The sequence below is a fragment of the Nipponia nippon genome, unplaced genomic scaffold (genome assembly GCF_047370975.1).
Source record: "Nipponia nippon isolate SJK-2023a ecotype South Korea unplaced genomic scaffold, ASM4737097v1 scaffold_18, whole genome shotgun sequence".
Classification (NCBI taxonomy): Eukaryota; Metazoa; Chordata; class Aves; order Pelecaniformes; family Threskiornithidae; genus Nipponia; species Nipponia nippon.
Window position 1 is genome coordinate 5816195 of NW_028262334.1, and position 23286 is coordinate 5839480.

The following is a 23286-nucleotide window of genomic DNA, read 5'->3' on the forward strand; positions in this document are numbered from 1 at the left end:
AGCAGCCATTGATAACAATTTCATGCTACCTCAAACAAGCAGTTTTGAAATTAAACCCTCTACTTGGTGTTGTCATGTGAGATTATGATTCCCAGTTAAATAAGGGCGCTTTAAGAGGATTGACAGAATAATACAAAAGATTAATGCAATGTGTGTCATCTTTGTAAAGGTACCTCAAGTGTAACTAATGTGGCTTAATAAGAATATGCTTAGCTTTACAGTAAACAAAACAAAAAAACCCTTATGCTTCTGCTCTTACGATATTTAGCCTCTTTTTGTTCACAACAAACATTTCCAAATCACTACAGTTTTGTAACCATTAACACTTTGCTTATTTTAAAGCTGAATTTTATAGCACAATAGATGCCTGTATCAACTTTTAATATCAAATTGGTAAAGTATACTCTACTAAGTCTTGAGAGGACTTCTTAAAGATACTACAAATTCTGTTTAGATAACAATTAGAAGGCAGGATAAAAAGCTTTGTAAAACAGATCAAATGAAAGTGTAGTACACAAAGCAATTAAGATCTGCATAGAATTTCTGGTTCAAAGAAAGAGAAGCATTTGTGTTTTTCCTAACATTGACCAACAATTTTTGAAGTCATAAAGCTGTTGGTACAGACCCAGCAAGTGCAGAACAGCAGGGTATTCAATAAGAATAGTGTAAGTCTTAAAGACTTGACTTCTCATGACGAAGTCCACTAAAGCAGTTGAAAAAACCAACCCTCAGTTTGGAGTTCAACAAACAGGGAATGCATCAAGTCCTTGACCTTTCTACAAGCTGCAGATAGGTTTCTTATTTTTTCCTTGTGAACACCTATAAAGTAGTAACAGTGACTGACAAAGAAACAAGAATGTGTAAGAGGGAAGAAATTTATTTATTTTTGCATGAACACTTGCATTTCTGATAAGTCATCTGTTATCTGAGTTCAGATTTAATTGGCACAATTCCTAAAGTTGTAACTAACGGTAAGTAATTAATTTTACTCTTGATAAAAATGCTAAATACAGCCTTATTTTTAATAAGTAACTCCATTAAGCAAGACTCCCATCTTGAGATTTTTGTGTTAGGATTTGTGACGGCTACTGTTCACACATAATGAAACGTACTGTAATATAGGACAGCGATGACTATGCAGATACATCGTCTAGCAAAGCGTACCTATTGATTGCACTGCTAAAGCATACTTTCCATTTAAGTATGTAAAATCTAAAGTGTTTAGCATCTTGGGTCTTAGTGTGCTTTAAAGATAAAGAACTCTCCCCACATCTTACTCGTTGTTTATGGAAGCAAATTAATTCAAGGACTTGCCTATACATCACTGGGGGGGACACCACACGAGGAACCAGGAATGGGACCCTTATCAGATATCAGACAATGACCTCAGACCTTCAGCCATTCGGCACTTGCAGGTGCATCTGCACTACTGACTGCTGCAGTATAAAAGAGAAGAACTAGGATTTCAGCTGGTGCGATCCAGTAGGGCCTTCTGTCCAAATCTTGTGCTCACTGTCACAAGAGTTTGTGCTAGGTGCTGGTTCCCAGGTACATGCCATGCATGCATAGAGCTAACTGTTTGTTGGAGGACCCTGCACTCACATTGCAAATGGGACACTCCCAACAACAACCTGCTGTGAGACATCAACCGACCATCCACCAGGAAGGAAAGGGTACACTAGTGGTGCATTTGAATGCATATCGCAAAACTACAAATACACACAAGACAAAGCTATATCTAAAAAGAATTCCTCCAACATACTAAACAACTAAAGTAGAATTTAATACGTGATGGATATGTCTAATTCTTCCAGTCACATCAAATCCAAGGCCAGACAGCTGGAAGAAAAGCTTAGAGCAAATGAGCAGATAGATAGGAAAAAAAAAACAAGCCCCACATTTTCTACTTGCCAAGCAATCCAACCACCTTGTTTTATTTCCTAATAACTGTGATGCCAGTAGAACACACGTAACCAGAAGCCCAATGGAGTCGCAGTTCTCTGTTCCACTAAGAGGGGAACAAATGGGCCATGTGACAGCTGGGGCTACCGCCAGCAACGTCTTGCAGAATTAGAGAATCTCATTTTAACCCACTGTGCTTGCCCAGCGTGGGGAAAGAAAGTAACCTCCTACAGGGGAAATGAAACCAGGAAATTCTGTCATAAGGAATCGAAGAAAAAGAGCTATATGTAATGCCAGTTTGAATGGATAATCTTCAAAGTTCAATAATCCAAAACAGTAGTTCAGCACACAAATAGGTAACTATAGTTAAGCAAATACTAAATGATTTTTAAATCAAGTCACTGGACGAGTTCCAATATGTTACATCAGGTAGCTCTGCAATTCTGTTGAAGTAGTATCAGAATAGCTACTTCTACATCAGGAAAGGTTTCTGTTACCGGTAACTAAGCGTTGCTCCCCAGCACTAGATGGGTAAACACTGTGCTAAGAGATTCACAGTAGCATTTCACTTGTTTAATCATAGTAAACCAGTGTTAGCCCTACCACAGTGACCACAGAGAGATTGCCTGTGCGTTCTTCCTGCTAATGAGCCCTGCATGTATATGAAACAGACCAGCAAATAAGATTTTATAGTCCTATTCACCCTCTCCTCCCACTTCACCTTCAGCTTAAAAATCAGTATGATCACACAGCCGTCCACTACATCACACAGAACAGTATTAAGAAATTTAAGATCTCTTGCATTTGTTCAAGAAAGGCAAGATTTGAACAGTGTTCATTTGCCTAGTATCACACTGAAGTACTACAACAACTATAGAAAAACTGATCTATAAATAAAGCAGATAAAGCTGTATAAAAAATAGCTACTTCATTATTAATATTCACAAAAAAACTAGTTTAGATTGAGTGTCACATAACTTTTCTTATTTCAGAGATGTAAAAACTCAAGTAACATGAATCCAAACTGCTGATAAATCTAAAGATGGTTTATTTCTTCCTTTTTCCCTCAGAAAGGTGTTTCCACTTACTAATTGACTGTCTAAACCGTGATCTCAGTTTTCAAGCCAAAAAAATTACAAAGCACAAATTTTATTTGCAACACAGAGGAAGATTCAGAAGAAACAATACTGCACTAAAACTATTCTTTAAAAATACAATATTGAAAGAGTATATTGTTTTCCATTAGGGATTGCAAATATCCAATGCTAACTGGATGACACGCAAATATTTCAGTGTTGGTCTGCTTAAAAGTCAGTCTTGCAAACATGTCCTTATATAGCCAATTTTCAAATGTGAAAGACAATTGTGTGCTTTGCCACTTGTATTACGTTATATTGTATAATATTTTATTTGGGAACATTAGAGCTTATTTATAATGATTTGAGAAGTAAGTATTTATTTTCTAAGAATCCATCATTTATGATAGATATGAAAGCAGATTTAAAACACACAAAGACTCTTACCTGCTATACTTGCAAATATTTCACTGAATCCAATCAGCACATATTGAGGAATCTGCCACCATATTGGCATATCTGCAGCATGGTATGTAACATTTCCAATTGTCTGATTAATTGTTTTAACCTTTACAATTTTCAGTCTGTTGCTTTCCAGAATTCCTGCATGGAGGAGGGGGGAAAAAGATTGACCTAAGATGCAAACACTGTTTCTTCATGTTAAGAATTAAATCAGGATTCAGCCCTGCATTGCAATTACAAACTATAAAACAGGAATATGTATTCCCTTATTTCCTAACATAAGGCATTTCAGACTACTTTTGCTATTGTTATTTCAAGACATACAGTTCTTCCGCCATAGAATTAGTGATCATATTCTTATTCAGTAGCAACAATTATACAAATACTTAACTCTTTTCCAGATGGATTAGCTGAGAGCTTTCTCATACAAACTATGTTGGTTTTTTTTAAAGACAGTCTCATTTTCACAAACTACTATTTGCAGTGTTGAACCATTGCATCTGCCACCATAGTATTAATAAATTAGAAGCCATTTTGCTTATTGAAATGGCTACACTAGTCCTGTAGAAATATGAAAACCCTCTATGAATATGATCATAGCATTTATATGACACTTATCATCCCAAGAGACCCAAAAGCTCATTAGAGCTTGATTTACAAGCAGTATACTGCACAGAAAGCACTTCGTGGACAATGAAAAATAGACATGATAGTGTAAAATATAACAATTTTTAGCTTGCTCAACACAACAGTTTAGAGTAGAAAGTGAGTATCAAATAATGCTGTTGGGTTTTTGTTGAAGTTGCCCGGATGAAAGGATTTGCCTCACTGTTACATAAAATGCACAGAATAGCTCATAGTTAATAAAACTGCCTGTTTCACCCAGAAAGGACCTCTATAAAAGAACCCTCAATATCCTTGGAAATAAGGTGGATTTATTCATCACCAATTCAGAGGAGCACGGCTGAGTCAATGACATTACTTCCTATAACACGTGTTACACACACATGGCCTCCCATTTAGTGCCTGTCAGTTCCAGTCTTTTTCTACTTATTGAGCCAAGATCTGACCTAATCTTGGGGCACAAAATATCACTCCTGTTACAAAAAAATTGTATGAGGCTTAGGTGACAGATGTGATGCTTCATGGATATCATACCATGTACAAGTGATTAGATCTGCTTCCTCACTTTTAGCTTTTTCTTTCCTAGAGGCAGCCAAAGGATGACATGGACATTTAATATGATGTTGACTGAAGTTATTGACAGCACTTTTTATATAAAAAAGCACAAGCAATTTCTAATGCACAATATAATATCTGTTCTCCTGTTTCTTCCCAAATCTGTGACATACAAACCTTGAGGGGGCCAACCAGATATCCATCTCTCTGCTAAGTGACAGTGTTCCAAGGGAAATGACTGATGTTCGCCAAAACCACCTCACACCACGACATGCAGTTTCTTACTAGTCCTGGTCATGACAAGAACCCCAAGCTGGGAAGAAAGCATGAGGAAAGCTCCCTGTAGTCCCTATATATAGTCTGTAGGCAAGGCCATAACTAAACAAGAAGTTCTAGAAATCATATGCTTAAGAATAACATTGCATGTCATCATGAGGGAGTTAAGAGCCAGAGCTCTGAAAACCAGACTGAAGGAGCACACATTAACAAGTGACTGACTTACAAAGTACTTTGGAAAGGATGGAAAGCTGCATTTGTGTAACACGTTTATTCATTCGTAGCAGTTTAGAATCTATTCAAGTACGAAATCTTGCAACAGCTCTACAGTCTAATCTTCTGAGACACAAGAGTTGTAGAGGGAAAACAGGTTAGAATTATTCGAGTTTGCTTAAATACTACCTTGAGGCCCCCAAATGTTTCTTAAAAAGAGTGTTTTCCTTAATAACATCTGTTTTTGAGGTAAAGACTGTTCTGAACTTAGTACCTCCTAGTGCCAGACCACCACATTTTCTCTACCTTCCTCACTTCTTTTTAGGTGACCACTTACCTATCTTATTTTTCAGTATCTTTCTTTAGCTCTGCAGCTACCTCAGTGCCCTCGGAACTTTGAAGAGCTGATGTAATTAAAATAAAGCTGGATTTCTTTATGTTTTGGTTTTAATATAGCTGAGAAACATTTTAGAATGGAACTTAATGAAAACGTAAACAAAGCAGTACAGTCAGCTAAGAACTCAGACATAATTTCACTCATACATTCAACACAAAATTATAGCACCTCAAAACATCTAGTGATCCTTAATGTGTTTGATACTCTTCACAACATATGCAGATTTAGGAGGCATTTAGCCACGCAGAACCATAACTACCAAACTTTGCCATAAATTTATCTTCAAAGCAGAGTACTTCAGAATCTAGAATCTACTGATTCTTTCTTAGACTTTGGTAGACAAGTTTCAAGTTTAATCCTACAGTTTTAATAGGTAAAAGAATCTTAAGCTCTTGCTATAATTGTTTAATATATAAATGAAGTAGATTTTTCAGTTGAATAACCTTAAATACTGCTGCTCGGAATTTACGATAAGATGCATGAAGCACAGCAGATGTTCATTAAATCTAATCAGTTGTATTCTCACACAGTTTATAAGATATTTTAAATAATCTAAACAATCTAATAGGTAGTCTAAGTAGTGTCCAGAACTAATGCCAGTTAGATAACTAAGTTAAAATGGACATATGGCACAAACAAATGATTAAGATACTTCCAAGATTGCAAGTTGAGATACTAACATCTTCATACTTTTAAAATTTTAATCAGTATCTCTCTCTAAGGCAGAAATGGTTGGAAGTAATGTTGTATTTTAAGAATATTAAAATATGACTTCTATAAATATCATTTAATGAGAAAATAAAAATTTTATGAAGCATATAAACCAACAGCAGCTTTCCCCCCTGCTAGAAATAAACAGAGTTTCCTATGCCCCAAATTTGTCACAACTGAAGCTCTTAAATTCATATTATGACTAAGGGATGTTAAGTTACTCCAGAAGGTTAAACTTTCCAACCAGATTGCAGATAACCACCCAAAGAATTCACCTTCTCAGTTTCTACTGTGGAAGAGCTAGGGGAGGATCAAACCAACAAAAGAATGTGTTACATTTGTAGGTGAATAGAAAACAAGAAGGCATTTGAAATTTTTAAGAATTCTGCTATATGAAACCATTCCCCAACTCAGCTATCATAGCTCAATATGCTTTTTTTCCCCAGTACTAATAAAGACAGATATTGCTGGTTTTGTGAGCCAGCAGGTTCTATTTAAAGAGGTGACATTTAACTGTTTTACATCATCTTCTTTTGCTGGTAGCAGTGTCCTAAGTAACATGGAATAAGAGAAACATTCCTGTTTTAAGTTTAAATGACTTTGCTTTAAGAACTTTACTTGCCCACATACAAAGTGACCTTGGCCTAATAAGGTAATTATCTCTTTCATTGAGAGAAATCTTAATAGCCGTATAAAGTGTCCCTCTCTCTAAAATATAGGAGATTACAAGTGCTGAAATTAATTTATTTAATGCTATAATGCTTTATCAATATGTTCATTACAGCGATACTAGGTGAAGGCTATAGGTTCTATGAAGCATTGCTCAGAGATGTTCAGTTCCACATCAGCAGTGCTTAACAACTTTAAATCATCTCAAAAGCAGCTGATTTATGGTTCAAACAGAGTTGCCATCTTTTTCCTTTCATGCTATGGCTGAGCTATTTTACACTGCGGTAATTCCCAAACATCAGGGAACATTAAGGTACGGGAGAAAAAACCCAAAGTGGGAGGAAACTCTCGTTCAGTCATAACCTAACTTTGTTATTTCACATAAAGGGAAAGAGTTTTAGGTAAAATTTCACTTTAATACTTGGAAGTCAGACTATATGAAGGAACATATTTATTACTGAACTAATTTGTTTTTCAGGATAAATACATTTTCAACTTTGAAAGAAATGGTTAATGAATCAGACAACATGGACTTCCACAATGCTATAGAGATTATTTTAGAAGGACTAACAGCCTTATATCCAAATGCTGGACACTTTGTTTAGGCAACCCAAACCCTGATCATGAAGCTAAGGCATTTGTTGAGAAAATATGGTCAGAAAACAAACAGTCCTCTACCAAGCATACTAGAAAGTAACACTTTATGTGAAAACCTGAACTAACAAGTTGGTTTTACAAGGTATACTTGAAGTCTATTTCAGGCAGGAAAAATGGTCCAATTTTATTGCAAATGTTCAAAACAGTTCAGTAAGTTTTTGGATAAAATCTCTTTCATTGTGGGAAATGCATCCATGCAGTTGCATTCTAACTATCCCATGAAAAAGACTTCTGAATAATCTTGAATAAAAGATTCATGAAGGTTTTTTAAAAATGCTGTTGCGAGTAGCTGACTAAATAGCTACGTAAGTAGATCTCAAAGTTGTTTTCTTACCTGCAGCAAACGCAGAACACATTACAAAGAACATTCCAACCGCAATCCTCTTCAGTGAGGACGGGAGCAAGCCATTCCTCTTTAAAATGGGGTCCACCAATTTATCTTTTAAGGGTATTAAGATCAGAATAAGCACTGCATCAAACATAGTCAACCAGGCTGCTGGAAACTGAAAGGATAGATGACTTAAGTTAGCAATTTCATACTTAACGGTTGATTTTTACTATTATTTAACAAAGGAAAAAATATTTTCCATGAAACACTGAGATCCAAAACAAACCACAGTGCACTGATAGACACTGGGAAAAGAAAAATAAGAGTGTGTAAAAGCTGAAGAAAACAAACACTCAGCTATTCAGGTTTTCATTTCATTTGGCAGTTCATAATTCCGTTAGCTCAGAAGCACAAATGATTCCTCACCATAGTAACTCCAACAGTATTGCATATTCTCACTTTCAAGATGCATCTCCAGCTGTGCCGAGGTGGGTGTTGTGGGTTTGTTTGGGGGGGCTGGGGGAGGTGGGGTGGGGATGTAGGAGCCTTCAGCTGGAACTGAAGAACATCAAGTGTTCAGAGCAAAACGGTTCTTTACACAAAAGCGAATGATACTGCACATAGTTCCAAGCAAAATGAGGAATAAGAAACTACTGGGCAGATGAAGAGAGTACTCTGAGAAAACAAAATGTAGAACTCAGCAAAGATGTTTTGCCAAGGACTTTTTTTTTTTATTTTAAATTTCAGAGGGCTCATATTTTAGGTCCTTAGTCTGAATTAATTTTTGTTAACTAATCTAACTAAAACTATATGAATTCCTTTTGAAAGGTGAGATGGCCATTAGCATTATCGCAACGTGAGTTTTTCTGCATACACTCTGAAATATGTTTAATAGAAAAAATCACTGTCCTTAGGGAGCTTTTCTGCTGGAAAAATTTATTTAGTCATAGAACACTTGTCTGAGGAATGATTGATTGTGCCACTCAAATCTAGTAAACAAAATTGTGCAGATTATTTAAATGAATACATCCCAAGATACATTTTTAAAAGCATTTAAGTCAATATTAATGGCACACAGGTCAGGAGGTGATTTAATGCAATTAGAGAGTCCCTACTATTGGGGTCCCAGTGATACACTCTAGTCTGACAGAATTAAACTTTTTTTCCTACTTCAGTCATGAAAAATATTTAATAGCCAGGTTCTGTAGATCTTCTATTATTAGGCTTAGAACTTTCAGAAACACACCACAGAACAGTAGAAACAGAATTTTACTAATGTAATACAAAATTTAATTAAAATTAATTTACACTTGGCAAATGAACAAAGAGTATTGTGTAATACATGCATCCTTTCTCATTTGCAAGATTCAGTAATTGACAATAAGATTCCTGTCTGTATGAATGAGACAATTTCTACCCAGCTTAATATTTAGCACCTGTTCTGAGCTAACAGAACAAGACAGTACAAGACGATTTATAAAAATGTTCTGGTTTGGGGATATTTTTTAAAATGGCATTTAGAACAGTGTGATGCTGTACTATGCATTGCACTGACTGACCCAAAAGACAAGCAGTGCTTGATCTAGTGTGTTTCAGATGCAGATTGAGGTTTTGATGCTAAACTTCCTCTGTGTGTGGAAACTCAAGGTTAGAGATGATGACAAACTACAAAAACAAGAGTTAGCAAAACGTGAACCTTAGTTCTTCATAATCAGAGCAGGAGTTTGCACCTTCACAGGAGTTTGCACCACGAGCACCAAGTCTTAGTGACACCAAGCCATGTCCGTATTAGGCTTTGTCAAAATCTCCACCTAGCATTAGCCTATGTATCTGGCGCATTTGTAGCACTCTGCATGCAGACGTGTTGTAACAACAGTCATTAAAAATACTATTGCTTTCTTGCTCTGCATTACAGTTGTCATTGCAGTTCTCCAAAGGACCCAGGCAAATGCTTTCTGGTTCATAGTTTGCCAACCCTAAGAAGTTATGATGATGATGATGGTAAAACTGAATTCATCCTAACCTCTCCTTAATGCTTCCCAGGCATTTCAAGATCATGGATTTGAAAATTAAATAATAAGCTGGTTTGGCTATGTGAAAATATTCAGCAGTTTGATACATAAGATTACATACATTGCTTAGCACTCTTCACGTACCTTGAAAAATGCACAATGAATTCTGCCGAGCAAGTCAAATTCTTGCTTATTTTGAAATATTTAGCAAAACTTTAAAATTGTCAATTTCCCTCCCTCTCCCATTCACCTTTTTGTTGGCTTCAAATATCACACCAGCATTAACCTGTGTACAGTTCGTACAAAGACTGATTTGTGTAATTAGAGTCAAGGATGTAGGAATTTTTTGTCATTGCTGAATTTGATAGGAAAGAAGAGAAATACCAAATGCCTCTGGCACTGCTGTATTTCATACAATCAATCACTTGTGGTTTGTTTTTTTTTTTTTGTTTAAAATGTATGCTTTTCCATTTTCTATTCTATTAGGAGCCTGCAAATTAAAAGGGCATACACATATTTCACTCTTTTCATTTCAAGAGAAAATATGCCTTTATTAGTATTGGGCAGAGGTGCGTAGAAGAGCTTAAGGAAAACCTAGACCTGATGAGGTACAATGCTGCTCATGTAAAACGTTATATTACCGCCCCTTTTCTTAGTTACCTCAAATCACTTCGGAGAAACCAAAGTAGCTAGAATTGCTTTCAAAGATACTACCTACATAATGTAGATTGCAGGTCAGCATCCTTCAGGCAGACCACATACCAAGGAAGATGATAGCAAAAATCAAATTAACTTATTTGACTTATGCTGTTAGATCACAGCAAAGTATTTCAAAATAAAACAAGAACACCACCAAACTGATGCACTACAGAAAAAGGAGCCAGTCACTGTTACGCAAGATAGAAAGTCGTTATTTAGAAGTATCAAGACAGACTAGGATCATTGTCCCATTATCCTTGCCTCAAATTCCGCATACTGTAAGTAAACACTAAAAACAGGTAACTAACTTTTAAAGCCACACTTTTAAGTTCGAAAAAGTGGCTACATGGCATGAGTGGTAGAGTCTTTTCAGCAAAACAAAACAAAGCAAGCCTTTTTTTTTTTTAACTAATTTAATTAAACGTAACGCTCTACTTACAACTTGAAAACAATTCTAACACCCAAAAAGGCGGTGAGGAAAGCTCAGTTTGATAACCAAAGCTCCAAGTTCATTTCTACACAATAAATATTCAGACTGACAATATTTTTATTTTTAATATTCAGACTGACAATGGGACTCTGAAGTCCTGTGTGCTCTTTGCTAGAAGAAAGAAAATTCACTTCTCTAGTCCAACAATGACAATGTTCTAACAAGACGGTCATGTGGTTTATAATAACAGAAAAACAACTAAGAGTCCCCTCTCATATGTGAGCAATAAAGAAATGTGAAAAGCTCAAAGAGAAGAGCAAAAGAGGTTACATATCAAAATTTAAATTTACTAACCTGTATTAAAGTAGAATTAGGTATATGCTACAAAAACAACCACCTCAAATGTAGTCCACAATTAAAATTGATGCAACTAAAACAGAAGCCTCAGACTACTTAGAATTTTTGAATAAGAAAATATCTTATTTTTAAATGAACATGCAACTCAAACACCACAAAACTGAACCTTGAAATGAAAGTGGCAATGGCTTTCCATGCCCAAAAGCTATGCAAAAAAAAAAAAACAAACAAAAAAACACAAACTGTGAACTCGGTTAAGGAAATTTGCTTTAGATCCTTTTGTAGATGGCATAGATTTAACTGTAAAAGTCTCAGACTACTCTTTCTTTAGTTTTTTTTAACTGTGTAAAAGTAAGTAACTAGCATTTGGTTGCTTTAGAGGTCTGTCTTAGCCAATATCACTAACTTCCATTAAGCCTTCAGCTGTGATTCAGAAGCAGCTCAGTTTTCAAGCAAGTTCAAAGAAAAATTAAGTACAAGCATTTTTTATTTTTGAACTGTAAAAAAAAGACTAAAGCCATTCTGTCTTATTGATATTAATTTCAAATTAAACAGAAGAAACTTAATTTTAAAAGAACATTTAGTAAGCCTGGTAATAACTTACATTCATACTTTTTGTTTTTACTCCTCAGTACCATCTCTGCAATTACACGATGCCAGCCTTTCTTGAAAAATATTGATTGAACGACTTCCTTCAACATGCTAAACTGATTCAAGGTAAAGTGAATATTGATTAAGCAGTATAAAGTTGCAAATCTATCCCAGATTCCAAATTTGCAAATACTAATGTTTCAGTTAAGTATGGGTATTCCTGAGTTTGTAGGAATGCTTCTGTACTACTTACAACTTCGAAAACTTAGGGCATATAGATTTATAAGCTTTCTTCAAAGATCATACTTTGTCCACTGAAGGATAAAGACACTCTTAATTAAAGCAGTGAAAGTTATCTTAATACATTCGAAACAGGATGGTGTGAACTCCATATACCGGTAGGTATGCCAAAATCTCTGTATTATGCATCATGCTTCTAAATGCCCAATGTCTGTGGCCCTCGATTCCCTGTAGTCTCTACCTTAACTTCCTGGAGTTTTTGTACAATACTTACCTATTTTGCATTTCAACTAAAGAAAACATACTTTTCACTTGTTTCGCCCTGCTTACCGTATGAATAGAGTTGGTGTCATTTGATATTTCAGGAATTTTCAAATGGAGACTTTGCAATACGTATGTTGTCTGCATCTAGCATTAGGAAAGATGAGTTGAGATTACTTGGACAAGAAGTACTGAGAGCAAGATATTTTTGCATTTTTAATAATTAACAAAGATTATATCAGAAGTAAAGTGCTGATATAGCAAAACAAAAAGAACTGTTAGAACATTGCAAGATTTTTTTAACCCTTACATTTATTTTTACTAAAAGCACAAAGAATCATTCATGTGACTTTAAAAACAATTTCTGCATATTTTTCCCCCAAAACATATTTGCTATCCTAATTCATCTCACTAAGCCAGAAGAACCAGAAAGAAATTAATTAAAATGAAATCTAGACCACTTACCCTCACCTATCTGAATCAACTGCAAGATGAAACAGAGTGCAATATTTAAGTTATGTTACTTTGTACAACTGTTAGTTTTACTTATCATTTTAATGATTTTATTTTCTTTTTTATTATTAAGTCAAAATATTATTTGAAAGTATTCTTAGTAGCCATTTTTCATCTCTCAGCTTCAGGGTAAATTTCATATTTACAGAAGAGCCCCCAGAAAAATGTGAAATTAGATACTTTGGCATACTGGTAAGCTAATACAGCTTTCCACAACAATTTTATCCAGCAAATAAAAAAATTCAGAAGAAGCTACCATCACACAGTATTATTTTTGCTAACATAATATTATTAAAATTATTCCTGAGATGCAACCCCAGGTGTGTGAAAGACAAGTAGTTAATGTTATTGAACACATGGGTATTAAACGTCAAACTGTCAATACCAGAGTTCTGAAAAATCCTCTTCAATGTTCAATGGGGCTTTAGAACCACAGCTACTGAATGCCAACTGTAAGTAAACCTTATAGAACAGTTCCCCCCCCCCCCCCCCCCAAGCTTCTGTGTGCTTCCTCCAGGTAACGGCTCTGGGGGGTAATTTTCAGACAGGAGTTAGATTTATAACACAGGCTCAGAACTGCAACTTAATGCTAGTGCCCCGAGACCTTTCAAATGCAACTGGGAGAAGACGAAGTTATGGCCCTTAAATTAGAAATTATTTTTTTTAGACACGTAAAATAAAAATGTAACCATTTGGAACTACTCACTTGAAAATATACTGTCCAGTAAGGTATTAAAGCCAAAAAGACAGGGATAATCTTGACGAGAGCCTTCACATCTTCTACCTTATCTTCTCTGAATGGGCCCCCACGAGACAGCTTGGCCATCTCAAACAGGCTTTGCTTGCGAGGTTGCTGAAGTACTCCCTGGCCTTCGCTTTTGAAAAGAATTTGAAACATTTAGTTAAACAACAACAAAAACTGACATAACTGGAAATCTTGTGACGCTTCATTATAAAAAGCTCATGCATTTCCAAAATAAGTTACTTGTGTAAGTTACACAGCAAAACAACTAGGCCAGAATGGATCATCAGCAGGCAAAAGGACAAGCTGAAAACTTCCATTTAAAAGGTTTCCTTATTTCCCATCCTCCCCCTATCACACATAACCAACTGGCACTACAATATGCAGAACTTAAGAAACAGTATCACAAAATACAAGTTATTCTAATTCATTTAATTGTCTTGCAATCTGAATACATGAAAGCCTGTTGCAGAGGAGGCACCTGACATTTCTTATCATCAGTGACTAAATTCAGCCACCAGTATTCCATGGGCATCTCTTAAGAGTGGAGTAACCATTTGGAAAGCAAAAAGCCAGTACACATTTTGACTGCCCATCAAGCCACTTACTTACAACATTAAATGCAGATGATTGATAGTGTTTTTCAAATCAGAAGGTGTCCCATAAACATATCTAAGCAGAGAAGAAAGTTAACTAACGCTTAAAAGCGGCATGCTTAGGTTACGTTACACTTTCAGAAACTCTGAACTGGCAAGACATAGCATTCAATTGAAAACAGCAGACTTGATCTTGCAGCATGGAGATCCGGTGATCTCAAAATGTGCCTCTCTTTCATCCCAGAACTCCCAGAAAATTTCTCTGGGACTCTGATTTTCCAGTTCCAGTTCTCAAAGCAAAACTGCATATTCTAGTGTATTCTGTAGTGTCACTGCCAGCTAGTTTGAACTAACTAGTTCCAACTCTTAGGCTGATTCACTGAATTCAGACTATACAAAAGAGCTCATTACAAACCTAGTAGTTGAACGTTCCACATGTCTCTTTCTTGAGCAACAAGAATATGTGAGAATTTTAAACATGTCTGTGAAGGCACTACCATCGGGCGGTTTTGTGATGAAGAAACTCTGACCACATAAGAAAACCATGAATGAAATCCCAATGCAAACTGTTGGGATACTGTATCCAATAACAAAGCTCACATTCTGTTGAATGTATGCAATGCCTCCCAGAGAGAGAATAGCTCCCAAATTAATGCTCCAATAAAACCAATTAAAAAATCTTCTTGTGGCTTCTGGACCCCGATCTTTGACCTGGAAAAGATTAAAAACAAGTCATTCAATTTCTGAAGAAAATGAAGCCTGTTTATTAGAATTCAATCAAGTTCAATGCACTGAAGAGTTTAGGTTTAATTTAGAGTCATACTGAAATGATTTAAGTGTTTTGGGCTTAGCATGGTATTTGATGAAATGACACCTTACTGAGCTTCCCCATTATATCAGTGACCTTCTAGAAGTTCAGCATATGGATAAAAAAGCCATACAATACTGAACTACATAGCTTCCTCATAGAGGCCATTATTATTTCTACCACACTGTCTCTCAGTTGGTCATTTCTCTAGGCAAAGCTCACTCAGATTAACGTCCCATAGTCCACAGAAGTTGAAATAACTATTTTTTTAATTAAAAAACATTATGCTACCTAAAAATTCATGTATTTGTAGTATTGCAACAATTGCTTCTTGCAACAATTGCTTCTTCCAACTGTATACACATAACAGTCAACCGTATTCCGTTTTTGAAGCCTCAAATGACTTCTTGGTAATTAAAGCACAAATTTAAATTTTAACACAGTCCTAATGCCTCTCACCAGAACATAAATGGAAGACTTGCCATTCTGACCTTTAAAAAAAAAAAAAATTAAATTTGGGTTGCCTGAGCTGTCACAAGGCCTCAGTAAACATTTATCCCTCTATTAAGTCAGCACTCTTCATAGTGCTATTTTTCTGCTGGAAGCTCTCAATGTCTCTCCAGTGAAAGTAAAGAGGTCCCTCATTTATAGAATTATCCTGTACAGTTTTCACCATCATTCTTTATGCTGCATTGCCTACCATAAGTCATCCCATGTTTTGTAATTAAGTCACAGGAACCCAGCATCACTCATAAGATGTGATGTAAGAGAAATTATGCAAGTTAAAATTTGAAATACATTAAAAAGATCAACTAGTCTGTAGAAGAATTCATAATACCATATTTGTCACTGTTTTATGACTGAAAGGCCATTAACAGTGACTAGCAAGTCAGTGCCGTGCACCAGTCTTGCTGAGTTGTTGTTTTTTTATTTCTAATTGCAAGTTTCCCTTCCTCATTTGCCAGATCTTCAAAAGATCTGTGTTTAGTTTGCAATATGAAAAGCAAGCTATGTCTTGAAATAAGTTTTTAACATTGTCAGTTCTGATTTACAGCTTCAAGTTTCTCAGTGGTGCACAAAACCATCTGTATCATTTAACCAAGCCTAACAAAAGAAACATTAAGGCATCTATTCCTATACATAGTTAAGAGCATTGTTAGGCATTCAGGTAGGTCTGTTAGCATGTCAAATACAATCTTGGAGCCTAAACCCAAGAAATTCTCCCTTTCCAGTTTCAACTTGGTACTCATTTCCTAATTTTAACAGTCATCACCTGCAGTAGTGTATCAAGCTAGGAATTCCTTCTAAACCCAAAATGGCAGCAGGATATTAGCAAACAATTACATTGTAAACACAGCGCTCCAACTTACGTAAAGAGTTAGCAATCTATTTTATGAAGTTTCCATTTCTTCATCATAAAGTCTCAGTTCTCTTACAATTTCTGCAAGGAAGATGACTTCCCTCCCTCTTACAAATGACCTTGCTCACATCTATGCAAAGTAAAAGCTGCGAGATGAAAGCAAACTTTGATACAGGTAAGAACAGGGCAAGCACAGCACGATGCTTCTATCGGGTATTATCCCAGCCTCCAACCATTAGCTCCTGAGAAACTTTCTGAACCAAGGATGGCTTCTATCTACTTAAAAAATGCAGCAGATCTCCTCTCCATGAACTTGTCCAGCCTGCCTCTGAACCCAGGTCACCTTTCAGAATCCATAATATCCTGTGGCAAAGAGCTCCCCAGCTAATTACACAGTGGGAAGAACCACCTCCACTTGTCTGTTTTGAACCTGCCCTGTACTAGCCTCACTCGTTCTACCCAGTTCCAGGAAACAGCAGAAGACAGCTGAGCTTTATCCCATCCTGGTCCGTTTCTGCCTCTCTCCCCGTGACCATTATTTCCACAAACCACTGTCACATCTTCCTTCTAGCTGCCTTTTCAGAGATAGGAAGTTGTAGACTGTTTCACAATTCCTTGCATGGAAGCTACTGACCATGTCTGTGGCCCTTCCCTGAAATGTCCATCTCCAGTACCCTTTTTGAAACAGTGACCAAAAAGGAATGCAATGCTCAAGGGACAGACACACTGCAGACTGACAACGGAAAGAATCCTTTTTCTGTTTCCTTATCAAAGTATATATACGCACTAAAAATCACATCACAGCCACGTCTGAAATGCCACTGTGGCATTTTATCGACAAACATTAATAACTTAATAAAAATCATACTGAACTAACTGGTGGAACGTCTTGTCAAAGTGGACAACTATGAAGATGTCTTACCAAAACGAGAATACACGGTAGAGTTAAAAGGCAATCCTTGCAGTTCCTTTCAAACATCACATTGGCTGCCCAAAAGATTAGCTACATTACATCTACAGGGGACTACTCAAAGTTTTCCCCTGCTGGCTATTACTTGAGCTGTGTGACAGCACAAAATAGACTGGCTTATTCTCTTCATAAGTTGACGCTACATTTTAATAAGGGACCAAGAAGAAAAAAACCATGTTAGAATTTTATTATTTTATCTTTATCAAGGACAAGTATTTTTCACAAAACTGCAGGAATTCTTTTCTCTCTTATGCTTGCGTTATTTTCAATCACCCAAGCAGAAAGAAAAATCTATCACTCCCACTGCTCAATTTCATCTGTGCTCAAGCACAGCAGTGCTCTCCTTCTGGTACCAGCATCACCAGCTTCATTATATTCTTAACATCCTACCAGCAACTGCAGCAGGAAAATGATGCATGTAAATGGCATGAGTATGGTGTGGGTCCTGGATTGAATCTGTCCTGTAGGCTAAGGGTTCCACATCCCTGCACTGAGAGTCACAACAGGTATGTTTAAAAGATTTTGTCCCCATCACAATGAAACAGCTCAAAAACAGTAGTAGTGCCTAAAAGGTATGAAAAAGATCACCTTCTTAGATTTACCATGTTTTAGTCAAACTCCTTACAACTGGAAAATGCAAGCAGTATCAGTGCAATGCTATGGCTAGAGTGCAAGGCTTCCCATCACTGAACAAAAACACTGTAGTAAGACTGTTTCAAAGGTGTCCTGACTCAAATGAACACTAGCAAGTATCTAATACACACAATCTATTTGCTCTAGGTAACACGTTGTTTTGCAAATGAGCTCAGACATTTTCCACAGAGTTTACCAGTGTCAGACAGCTGTCACTTATTTACATCAACTCCCACTGCGTAATACCCAGTCCTGAGTCTCCAGTTCACTGTTCTGCATTCTTCAAACTTTTCACACCTTTTTTCCCTACTAAATGGGATACCACATCATTCTCCAAGAACACTAAGGAACAATCCAGTAGTGCTTCTACTTCAATAAAAATACAGAATGACCTACTGTACCATACAAGGAGTATCCCAATTGCTCTAAATTTTCCTCTTTTAAACTATAGGGCAAAATCTAATTAAAAAAAAAAACAACCAAACTAAACCAACCCCCCACCCCAAAAAACTAAACAAAAAAACGACACCAAAAAAAACCCCACCAACAAAGAAATTAAGGAAATGAGCAACTCTAAGCATTCTGGCCACAGCTGCTTTGTTGGTCATGGGCCACATGTCAATGCTGCCTACATTCAGGTGGGCCTCTAAAGAGGAAATAAAATAATCTTGCTACTTTCAAGACATCTAACCTGAGTTTTGCAAAAGAAAATCTAAACTAACACTTGATTTTTCTACAGTCCAAAAGGTGCTTTTCTTGATATATCTGATAACTATCCTTTACATATAGTTAATCCAAATGCAAAAAGAAAAGCACAGTGACATTCTGAGTTTTACAGCTGGGACCTACACAATACTGGATTTAAAAACAGTAAAGGAATAGTTCTCAAAATCAAAATTTCTAATACAAAACACTTATATCAGACTGATTACAGTCAGATGAGATGTAATTATGACCAGTTTTTGTAGTAAAGAATCCTGAGTGCCTGGAACACTATGTTATGGGAACTGTGTAATCATTAAGTTATTTACAGCCACTTTCAGCAGAGGACACATCAGCTGTGTAACCTTGCACTGCAATACTCTAAACTCATTTAGGATGTAAGGTTAACATCTTACAATCAGAACAAAATTTTAAACACAACTAAAACAAAGAGAGAAAGAATAACTAGATCTTTAGTTACAACACCTGATGAAAAGTCATTACAAATATCTGACTGACAGCAACTTCCACAGCACCGCTGTCCCTGAAGTTAATACTTAGACCTCATTCTGACTTAAAAAAAAAGATGATCACTTGCTGAATTATCCCTCCCCTGGCTTTTTCAACACCAACACCTTTCTTAGGAGATGATCCAAGTACTAACCAAAGCAGTTTGTACAGCTTGAAACCAAAAATATTACACAGCTCAAATATTAAGATTCTATTAGATTCTCCTGATTTTTATGTAAAGAGCCAAGAATCTATACAAGCATCATTGCTTCTCCATAGTTCCTGTGTTTAGATGCTTTGCTTTGTCACAAAGAAATTTGCTAGTTGTCTACAGCTAGGTCCGTTTCAAAGAAAGAGTTATCCACAGGATTTCTTATTTTTGCCACAGCCAGTGCCTATCTGGTGCCTACCATTCCACTGTGACATCTGATTTCTGGCATCATCTGCTAACGAACTCAAGTATTTCCTAAACCCCAACATTTCACAGTTCTAGTATGTCATAATCTTCCCTCTCTCCCTCTTCACATCATGACAGGTCCAAAGCTATGACCTCCTATTTGACTCACATAAAAGGAAAAAGAAGATTATTTAAAAGTTACTGACATTAGCAGTTTTCACTCGTTCCTGCAATCGACTGACAGTCACAAGTGACAAATGTAACAAAACCCCCTAAACTTATCCCAGCAAACTATGTGAGCAGTCACACAACAGAGCAAGGATGGAAATGTAGAAGCTTGCCCTCATCTTTAGCCTACAAAAGAAACAGCAACGCTAACAGTTTCCTGCAGTCAAATTTACTCTTACAGAATTCTGACCTTCTAATCCATCACTACAGACACCAGTTATTCTTTCAGAGCATCTGGAGAGAGCTCCATAACAGAGCTATACAGTACTACTCAGTTGCTACATAATTTCAAATTTTTACACTAAAATTTGGCCAGTCCACATTTAAAGTCTGCTTCCTCTCACTAGTGTCATATCTATTCTGTTTCTGTCGGAAACAGAAACAAATTAGTACTGCCCATGTGAATGCCACAACTTCAGTTTTCAAACTGTTATCTGCAGAGTCTTGGACGTCCACAGTCTCCTAAGAAGTTCAGCAGCAACAACAACAAAAAAGTAACTTGCAGTTAGGGACCTTCAATTCTTTATACATGGTCCCCCATCCTTCCCCAAAGGCTCGAAAATCTAAGTTCTACAAATAAATAAGTAAAGGTTGAAAATCACTCTAAACTCGTCTTTACACCAACAGTTTCCAATAGCGTCCTGCCTCTGGCGATGCTACTGTAACAACAATGGTTTTAGCAAAGCTAGAAGATTTTTGGCAGGTTATGCACTGATAGATCTAATGACTATGATAGCAATTGAGAGAGAAATTACACTGTGGGTTAAAACTAGCACCTCTAATCACCATTAACCCCAAACCAGATTCATCTATAATTAGAACAATGGTTATAGCTGATACAAGATCAGCTTGTAACTGATCTAACAAGATCAGTTAGTACTACATTGTAGTACTAACTACAATGTCAGTAGTTAGTACTACTAACATTGGCTTCGACGTTGAGGGTAAGCCAGCTTTCACAATAATGAGGGATAGTCATATTGTTTCCTAACTACAGAAAGTCATAAACTGCTACACAGAACAGGAAGTGACTGCAAAACCCTCGCGCTGAAAAGGGGAACTGGAAAGTGCCAGGTTATACCCATCACATGATGATAAACACTATTCTGAGAAACATCAGTTCAGATTTAGACCTGTACAACGGATCAATCTGCAACTTCTAGAAAAACAGCTCTTACTTATAAACACAGTTAAGTAAAGCTGCTATATACCTAGTTTGCAGTAACTGGTTTTTTGCTAAGCTGCCAGGCAAAAGTTACTCTATGCTGTCTACTTAGTCACTTGTAACAGCACTTCTAAAAGCATCCATTTAACAGAAATTAAGAAACTACATGTTTTTAACCTCAGAGGAAAGTAAGTATTGGAATTTAGTTGCCAATTTTCCACAAAATGATTCCTTAAGTCTAAATAAAAAAATCCTTATTATATTTTGGTTCTCCACCCGAATTATAGATCATCCATTAAAACTGAAAAATTTGCATGGTAATTTTTAAGAGATCTGCAATGAAATGTAATTAAAAATATCTGAAAGGTGGTTCACGTCAGCTAAAGTACACGATATGCAATTCATATTTTCCTTTGTTCTGTATTTAAGGGAAAGAGGACAAATCTTATCAGCACACATCCAGCCAAAACATGTTTGCATTGTATTCTGGCCTCCCAAGAATGCAACTCCGGGAGACGGACCTTATTCTCAGCAATACACATCCATCTACCCAGCAGTTTGCTACATTCCTATGCAGGGAGAAGGCACCCAAGAGGGCCCAGAACTGCACAACCAGGTAAGTGGTATGCTGTAATATATTTAACAATAGATAAGCGAGAAAAACAGAGAAGGGGAAAAATTCAGTCCTCAGCAGAGCTCTACTGATTATTATGAACCAGAAAGGAGTATTTCTTTTGCTTCACCCTACATAAATCACTGTGAATTATCTGCAAACCTAGCCAAAAACTGCTTTCCGTGAAATCCTGGGGGGAAAGCCTTTAAAAAATCCAGCTACAACAGCTACACTTCCACTGGCAATGGTTCTTCTTTTGCTCTGTTCCTGCCATTATTTATCTCTTATATTTAACGTTCATAAAGTGTTTTGGGGATAAGCAGTCAGTTTTGAAAAACACCTTACAAGATAAAGTCATATTAAAGCTATTTCACTTGATGGGCTCATGCTGGCTTAAACAGAACCAATACACTGGGGACACACAATCCTAGGCTATAATAATGTTTTACATTTATATACTGCCTTTCACCCGGAACTCCAGAATTTATAATATATGAAATGCCAAAGAGTGACAAATGTAAACTGCACAGCAGAGACCAGAGGTATGTTTGGCAAAGATATTGCGGTAGATCCTACCTCTCACAAAGAATTTCATGGCATTTCTGATACCTGCACTAACCAGAACTCAATGGGCCAGGAAACAGACATGCAACTGGATTGGAGGCATGTTCCTTGCTTTGTCATCAAGAACGGTTTGGTTAGAAAAGCTGCTCAGTATCTAAGCATCTGAAATTCTCAATTTGTAAAACAGAAATTATACTCCAATTCAACATCCACAGTCAGCATACTACCTTAGCATAGGATTGTAAAAAAATACATGCAACCCTGCATTCCAGTTGATACTGAACTATGAGCTGCCTTTCAAATATCTTCTGTAAAGCCACTTGGTTCTGCAGTGATGATCCAATAAATGATATCACTGAAGTGGATCTGAGTAAGGTCGTTGGACACGACATGTCCTTATGAGAACAGCACAGGTAATATGTTTACCATGTTGAGAGCATCTTCCCACCCGTCATCTGGCACAACATTAGCCTGCACAAAAATATCACTTAAAAGCACAGTGCAGTACACAGAGAATACCTAAAGCATAAAGAACTGTTTGTTCTCTAGCCTTCATTTATCACAGGATGATAAAGGCCTCTGACCACTGCCCTAGAAGGCCCATGCTATCTTTGTCAAAGCTAAAATGTGTATCAGATATTTCACCTGATGAGCTCTGAGGTCAAATTAACTGGGTACAAACTCCACAATGGAGGACAATTAACAATCCACTTAGTGGCCATTAAGCATTCAACCAAACACCTCAAGATGGTGATGGCTTAGTCAAATCAGGCAGCGCACCTAAGGCAGGGCTATGAGGAAACCAAGGGTCATAAGAGATCAGACACCACACAGACACCAAAATTATATCAAACAGGGCACAACTTAACAGCTTGCATTACAGAGGGAACAAGGCTGGATGATCTGATCCCCTCTGAGACTTAACACCTATGGAGATGTGAATCAGTTGGTGCACTGTCCATCCCACCAAAGCAAGCCCCTCTGCACCACTGACAGCCATCCCCTGGTTCAGATCAGCACCCACA

The 23286-nt window shown here is 36.8% G+C and overlaps 2 protein-coding genes across 3 annotated transcripts in view; one reads left to right on the top strand and one right to left on the bottom strand.

Annotated features, from left to right (window-relative positions):
• GLT1D1 (glycosyltransferase 1 domain containing 1) overlaps positions 1–23286 on the top strand; it is a 134228-nt gene that overhangs the window by 41430 nt on the left and 69512 nt on the right. Inside the window, exons 2-3 of the mRNA XM_087754378.1 lie at positions 12001–12085; positions 21514–21700. Coding sequence (XP_087610504.1) covers positions 21555–21700 — 146 coding nt within the window. The 5' untranslated portion in view covers positions 12001–12085; positions 21514–21554. The remainder of the gene's footprint in view (positions 1–12000; positions 12086–21513; positions 21701–23286) is intronic.
• Positions 1–23286, bottom strand: part of SLC15A4 (solute carrier family 15 member 4) — a 30882-nt gene that overhangs the window by 6919 nt on the left and 677 nt on the right. For both annotated transcript variants that reach the window (XM_009474505.2, XM_087754377.1), the window contains exons 2-6: positions 14727–15022; positions 13680–13848; positions 12530–12607; positions 7877–8045; positions 3426–3581 (exon numbers count right to left, since the gene is read on the bottom strand). In XM_009474505.2, the coding sequence (XP_009472780.2) occupies positions 3426–3581; positions 7877–8045; positions 12530–12607; positions 13680–13848; positions 14727–15022 (868 nt within the window). The remainder of the gene's footprint in view (positions 1–3425; positions 3582–7876; positions 8046–12529; positions 12608–13679; positions 13849–14726; positions 15023–23286) is intronic.